The 7,568-nt window shown below is 41.2% G+C and overlaps 1 protein-coding gene across 1 annotated transcript in view; it reads right to left on the bottom strand.

Moving 5' to 3' along the window:
* Positions 1-7,568, bottom strand: part of CRLF3 (cytokine receptor-like factor 3) — a 25,687-nt gene that overhangs the window by 8,704 nt on the left and 9,415 nt on the right. Inside the window, exons 4-6 of the mRNA XM_014548830.1 lie at positions 7,060-7,237; positions 5,388-5,610; positions 4,064-4,196 (exon numbers count right to left, since the gene is read on the bottom strand). Of these exons, the coding sequence (XP_014404316.1) occupies positions 4,064-4,196; positions 5,388-5,610; positions 7,060-7,237 (534 nt within the window). The remainder of the gene's footprint in view (positions 1-4,063; positions 4,197-5,387; positions 5,611-7,059; positions 7,238-7,568) is intronic.

Below are 7,568 nucleotides of genomic sequence, written 5' to 3' on the forward strand. Positions count from 1 at the left end.
CCTGCATTGCCAAGCTCTGCAAATTACAGTTTCCTGAGCAAACAGATGACTGTTGCTGTTTTAAGCCTCTAAGTTTTGGGGTGGTTTGCTACACAACAATAGAAAAACGGAACAATGATTTTGTGTGTTCTTTGAAGGGAAAGGTTATTATTAAAAATAGCTAGCTTATTGCCCCTGATTAACTGCCTCACGTTACTTGCCACAGGCAGGGTATGCAGTGGTTAAGAACACAGACTTTGGGACTAGATGGCCAGCATTTGAATACTGACAAGTCAGTCTCTGTGCTTTAGTTTCTTTATCTGTAAAAGGAAGACGACAACTTCTGAGGCTATCAGGATTAAGGAAGGCTGTTTGAAAGGAAGCTATTTTAAAGAAAAGAGGTAGTAGAGAAGAGAAAGTAAAAATATGGCTTAAAAATAGTAAGATAGGAAATCTTAGAAGCAAGGAAAGGAAAGCAGGAATGCTCCGACAGGAAATCAGGGAGAGGCCTGGAAGGAGAGGGTTGCTAGCAGACCTGGGCACCAAATGAAACTGGGCTGTAGAGACGGTTAAGAGCCAGCCAGTGACTGGTTTCTTTGGCTTCAGCAGCTCGAAGCATTGCAGAAACTGCAGCAGGAAGTAGACTGGGCTGAGCAACAGGGCAGTGCCTACAGGAATACAATCTCCCTTCTAAGAGGCCCTCAAACACCCTAAAAAAACTGAGTAAAGTTTACCTTTATTAAGTAGGCCTATGGTTTCCTACCTCCTACATGGAGGTGCCCGCCCCCGCCCCCCCGCCCCAACTCACATCTTCTGACTTAATTGCTGATGCCTGAAATTCTTTTAAACAAGGAGAGAAAATATTTTCATTTCCCATTCAGAGAAAAAAATGACAAAAATGCAAAGGTCTGGCTAAGATAATACTGAGCTTAACTAAGATTCAGATAATTACCCTGCCAAGAGGGGCCCAGTCTGGCATCTATGGAGGAGGAGGCAGGAACTAACGAATGGTTTATTGAGCCCTACAGTCCACAGATAGTAAGAGGATTTAAATTAAATCAACAGATATTCATTGAATGACTTAAGAAACAAACCTAAGTGTGCCATCTATCAGACCTTTTCTGTGTTCAAAGAGAAAGGATTTAAAAGCAGGACACCATCAACCACAGATCATGGTCATTGAAGAGGAAAAAGAACTAAGGCTACTGTAACAGGAAAACTATAGATTTCAGCACTAATTAGAATCATGTTTACTCTCCCAGGAAGACAAACAAGAAGCAATAGAGACCAGCCATTAAGATCACAGACTCTGGAGCCAGACTGCCTGGATTTAAACCCTAACTCTGCCATTTACTAGCTACGTGACAGTGGGTGAGTGACTTCTCCATGCCTTAGCATCCTCATCCTTAATATGAGTAACTGCAAATATTTCACTGGGTTATTGTGAGAATCAAATGAGTTAACACTGAGGCAGGATAGTAAGAAGCTAGGAACATTCCTGGGCAAGTGGAATAGAGAAACTGAGACACGGTTATTAAACAAGGCCAAACAGCTTAGACAACTTACAGACAGCTAGTGAATCGCAGACCTTATCTTCCCTAACCAAGGGCACTTGAGAACAAATGGTTTATACCTCTCCTCCCTACCAGAGAATAAATAGCTTAAATCACGCTGGTCAGGGAGATAGAGGACAGAGACCCAATTAATGCCATTTGTGCCAGCCAAACCCAAGGACAGATAAACTCAGGGAACAAATAACAAAACCCTGATTAGAGCCAGACAGACTCAAGATAAAAGTAAAACAGTAAAGTAGACCAAAGAATAATCCCAAACTCCCCTATACACTCATTGTGAGGCATCAGCATATTATAATCACACCTAGAAAGCTGATGAATATTCTGATGAAACCCTCCCCTAAGATTCTCACAAGCACAAGAGAGATAAACCCTCAAGACAAAAAATACCAGTGCCAGCTTGCTCTAGAGAACACCCATGCCTCTTCTTGGGCATGAACTTTTTACTGCCTCCTAAAGCAGCGGTTCTCACCCCACTGGCGGTCGAACGACCCTTCACAGGGGTCGCCTAAGACCATCCTGCATATCAGATATTTATATTACGATTCATAACAGTAGCAACATTACAGTTATGAAGTAGCAAAGAAAATAATTTTATGGTTGGGTCACAACATGAGGAACTGTTATTTAAAGGACCATAAGGTTGAGAACCACTGTCCTAAAGTCTAAGGGTCCCCACGAGACTTGCAACCAGGGAAGTGGTCGGCAGGGACAGCTCATCCTGGGTTTACCCCCGATCCTGTCTCCAAGGTCCCCTTTTCTCTAACTTTCCAGTGAGCTAACAACAGCTCTGCTCCACCTCACTTCTATCACTGTGACCTTCACTTCCCAGTGAGCTAAGAGAAGCCCTGTGCTAGCTCACTTCTTTCCCATAATGTTTGTAGGGAGCCAAAGCCGAGCACTGCCTAGGCTCTCTCCTGCTGCTTCTTCTACCCTAAGCCCTTCCTTTGTTTCACGGTCCCCCGCTTTAATATACAAACCCTCAGAACCACCTGGACTCATATTATGAAATCTTTCCTGCACAAAGTCAAGAACCCACACACCACAGGCCAGCCTGAAGCAGACCCATTCCAGGCCCAGTCCCTATCTGGTGACAATACACGTAAAATGTTTAGAACAGTACCTGGCACATAGTAAATGCTATTGAAATATTAACTACAATTATTATTTCTATGATTATTTTTCTTATTATGGTCTGAGACATCTGGCTTAAATCTATCAACTCAGGAAGCCATACCATTACATAGAAGTACCTTGTTCTCAGGAGATTCCCAATGCAAGTATTTTTGTAAAGAAGAGAAATAAACAGAGAGGGGGTATGTTAGTACAGAAATCTCATGATTACTTGGGGAATAATTAAATAGACTTGAGGCACTAGACTCCTTATTTCTCTCTCTCTCTCTGATACTTCCTCTCACCCCTTACATTATAAAGAAAGGATGACTTAGTAACAACTTAATATAAGAGGAGAGAGGAGGTATAAAAAATGAGAGGACGCATAATACATTCTGATAACTGCTGACAGTTCAAATGACTTGACTGGTGAAGAACATGGCAACATTAGCTTAGATAATATTTCAGATACTGTCCATGCCTTACAGGACAAGACACAGAACAGGAGGAACTTGGAACAAGCATTCACAATGAAATCTCATGATCTCAAGAGTTAAAACTCAGCCCGGCTGGTGTGGCTCAGTGGTTGAGCATCAACCCATGAACCAGGTCACAGTTTGATTCCCGGTCAGGGCACATGCCCGGGTTTTGGGCTTGATCCCCAGTAGGGGGCGTGCAGGAGGCAGCCGATCAATGATTATCTCTCATCAGAGATGTTTCCATCTCTCTCTCCCTCCCACTCCCTCTCTCTGAAATCAACAAAAACATATTTTTTTTTAAAAAGAGGTAAAACTTAGAAGAGAGTTTGCTACTCTGTGAGTATGGTGAACATCAGGCAAGCTTTACTTTTCTAAATCAAAACTGAGCTTTGGTTTCTAGGAAGAGCTATTTAGAAATATGACCATAGAAAGTACTTCTCAAATAACATAAAAACACAAAAAAGAAAAATTTTCTAATACAGGAAGAAATAGGTAAAGAAATAGAAAATTAATTGGTAGTAGCAGTTTACACTGATAGGCTGTCTCTCACAGAGACCTGGTCTGATTGATTCAAAACTACAAAAAGAAAATTCTGTGCCTCTAAATTTTTTAAGGTTGACTTTTGAGAGGTATTCTACTTACCTCTATTTACCAAGAAGAAAAGAGACCTAAACATAATATGTACATACTATGTATCAAACATAACCAATGCATTTTATGTTCAGTTAATCTTCATAATAACCCTATGAATACATGAGAAAGTGGAAGCAAAGAGAAATAAAGAAATCTCCTCAAAGTATCACTGCCTATAAATGATGGGCCTACCTCAGGACAATTTTGTCTGAAGCTTATATGTGTTCTGTGCACTTCATTACCCTGCCTCAGCCACAACAGACAGGTATTATAATATCTACTTGCCTGAATGTTAACGTCTGCCCACAGAAGTAGGTTGGAGCGCTGGAGTAGAGAACACCTGAGGATTCCGAATCATTCCGGAGTGCTATATTTCTTCGACTGCTCAGACTGTACCCCTCAAAGCCAGCTGTCCATTCTTTTTAAAAAGCAAAGACATTGAAAATTATTAGGATCATTTCAGGACTAGCTTCAGTACAGACACATTAAAAAAGACTTGGAAGTAGAAGAGGCTACTCTTAGAGGTCATGAGCAAGTTTAATAAAAGATTCTTCCATGACAGGGTATTATGGTTCATCCTACAAACCATAAACACACTTTTAGTCTATTCTTAAACAATTTTGGCATGGAAGATAAAAGTGTTATAGCCTATCTGATAAAATCATATTTGAGCTTACACTAACCTGATTAAGAACTAATTAACAAATGAGTTTGAATCTGTTAAACTAGTAATATAGAAGAGATCAACGTCAACCATACAGCTTTTTGAGAAAAAGCCTCTACTCAGATATACACTGAAGGTTTGGATCAAACACTGCAGTTTCCATGCCCTAGCCCAGGGGTGGGCAAACTTTTTGACTCGAGGGCCACAATGGGTTCTTAAACTGGACGGGAAGGCCGGAACAAAAGCATGGATGGAGTGTTTGTGTGAACTAATATAAATTCAAAGTAAACATCATTACATAAAAGGGTACGGTCTTTTTTTTTTTAGTTTTATTCATTTCAAACAGGCCGTAGTTTGCCCACGGCTGTCCTAAACAGTCTGCATCTTTGAGAAAAGCAGAAAGAAGGTAGACATCATATCTGGGCCATATTTTTGCAAATAAGTCAGTGAATATATACGGAATTATTTCCATTTTTTTCATTTAAAAGCATTATTAAACAACAAAAGGAATATATGCATAGCTTGACTTTTTCAAACACATAAAGCTTATGGCACATTTGGTTGTTATTTGCATATCATTCTGGATAAAGTCAATTATTATATTCCTCTCCCTTCCTCTCTGAAATCAATAAAAATATATTTAAAAAAAAAACAAAAAACAAAAAACCCTGCAGTTTCCTGATGCAATATTTAAAATCTGTGGTTTTAGGGAATGCTACCAATCCTGGGTGGCACTATTTTAGACTCTGGAGATAAGAACTGTTGAATTCTTTGTAAAAGTCACACGAAGTAATCTGAGCAGGAAGTAAAGGACACGTCCAGTGTTGTTCTCATCAATCCAGGGGTTAGCCTCAGAAAGAAGGGTGGGCAGCATGCGGCCTTGAGCACAGAAGACAAGTGTTCCTACACACAGTTAAGCTCAGGAGTGAGAAGGCAAGGGCATACCATGCGGCACCAATGTGGAATGACCTATCTGGGGGACGCTCCAAGGACTCCACTCCTGTCGGCCATCTCCTCGGGCGCAGACTCTGAACTGATAATCAACATTGGGGTCTATGTGTAACACTATGAATTCAGTTTCAGAGCCTACATATACATCCTCAAAATGATTTGAAGTACATTTACGAAACTGGAGTCTGTAATCTTGGGCTGTAAAGTCGTCATCCACCTAAGGAGAAAGACTTTGTGTTAGGTAAAAGTCAGAGAATAATTTCTCTTGGCATCACTGTATAAGAACTTTGAATGCGGCCCTCGACGGTTTGGCTCAGTGGATAGAACATCGGCCTGTCGACTGAAGGGTCCCAGGTTCAATTCTGGTCAAGGGCCCATGCCCAGGTTGCATGCTCAATCCCCAATAGGGGGTGTGCAGGAGGCAGCTGATCAATGATTCTCTCATCATTGATGTTTCTCTCTCTCTCCCTCTCCCTTCCTCTCTGAAATAAAAAAAATAAATAAAAATTAAAAAAGAACTTAGAATGTGGCATTTTGGGCCAAGCATACGAGCCCATGTGCTGAATATACTCAATACAGGCTCTTCTCAGGAAGGTCATAGGAAATATTCCATCATTGCGTCCCTTCTTTTCTTTATTGAACCATGTGTTTTAGACCTCCCAATCTGGTATGAAAAAATCTGCTTTCTTTGATGAAATGGCATGATTTCTACACAATAATGCCAAAGATAAAACATTAAAAATTCAAGGATAAGAATCCCACAACTAGCCCAGCTGGTGTGGCTCAGTGGTTGAGCGTCGATCTATGAACCAGGAGGTCACAGTTCCATTCCCAGTCACATGCCCTGGTTGTGGGCTCCATCCCCAGCCCTGGGCAAGGCTCGTGTGGGAGGCGACCAATTGATGTGTCTCCCTCACATCGATGTGTCTCTCCCCGTCCCTTCCACGCTCTCTAAAAATCAATGGAAAATATCGAGTGAGGATTAATAAAATAAAATAAAATATGGTAGCTCATCTATATAACCAATTTAACACACAAAATCTCAGCAATGCTGAGAGTGTGAAGAAATCATTCTTTAGACATTTTATTTCAGAGATATTAGTTGAGTGTTGACCAGAAAGCTCTCAGACACCCAATATTCCCTATCATCATTTGACTCTCCTAAAAAACAGAAATGGGAGCAATCCTTAACTCAGTAAGTTACAACTGAGAAACAATGTAGTGAATCAGGGATTCTAAAAAGTACCTTCAAAACTGTTTATCTCAAACTGGAAGAGCTACCTCAGTTCAAGATCCCTGTGACTTTAATTGTAAAGCAAAAGGGATTTTTGTTTATGAAGAGAAGAAAATATTCAAAGGTAGTTTATCAAAAAAGTAATCTGCCCAGTCTGTGTGGCTCAGTGGTGAGCATCGACCCATGAACCAAGAAGTCACGGTTCGATTTCTGGTCAAGGGCACATGCCTGGGTATAGGGCTTGATTCCTAGTGGGAGGTGTGTGGGAGGCAGCCAATCAATGATTCTCTCATCACTGATGTTTCTATCCCCTTCTCCCTCTCCCTTACTATCTCTGAAATCAATAAAAACAAATTTAAGAGAAAAAATTTAAGGCCCCCAAATCTCAAATCCGTGATGTTGAAGCCACTTCTATAATTCTGAATTACTGACCTTACACCATCGCACAATGATGCCTCCAGGCTTCTCTATTAGTTCTTCTATCTGTACTGGTGGGCGAGATGCTACGGTTCCATGCTTAAAAATGTGGTCTTTCACTATGTTAAGAATTGAGTCATCCAACTGAGCAGATAAACAAGGCACATCGACCAGTAAAGGCACTTCTGGTAAGCTGAGGAAACAAAGCTCATGTGCTTATGAGGCTTTAACTGAGAGTTAAACATATAAGGAGCGGCCCTGGCCGGTGTTGCTAAATGGTTAGAGCATTGGCCAGAGCACCGCAGGGTCTTGGGTTTGATTCCCAGTCAAGGGCATGTACTTGGGTTGCAGGTTCGATCCCCAGCCCGGTTGGAGTGTGTGCAGGAGGCAACTAATCGATGTGTCTCTCTCACATTAATGTTTCTCTCTCTCTCTCTCCCCACCCCCATTCCCTCCCTCCTTTCCACTCTCTAAAATCAATGGAAAAAATTCCTTGGAGGAGAATTAACTCCCCCACACCCCCA

Source organism: Myotis brandtii, unplaced genomic scaffold (genome assembly GCF_000412655.1).
Source record: "Myotis brandtii unplaced genomic scaffold, ASM41265v1 scaffold523, whole genome shotgun sequence".
Lineage (NCBI taxonomy): Eukaryota > Metazoa > Chordata > Mammalia > Chiroptera > Vespertilionidae > Myotis > Myotis brandtii.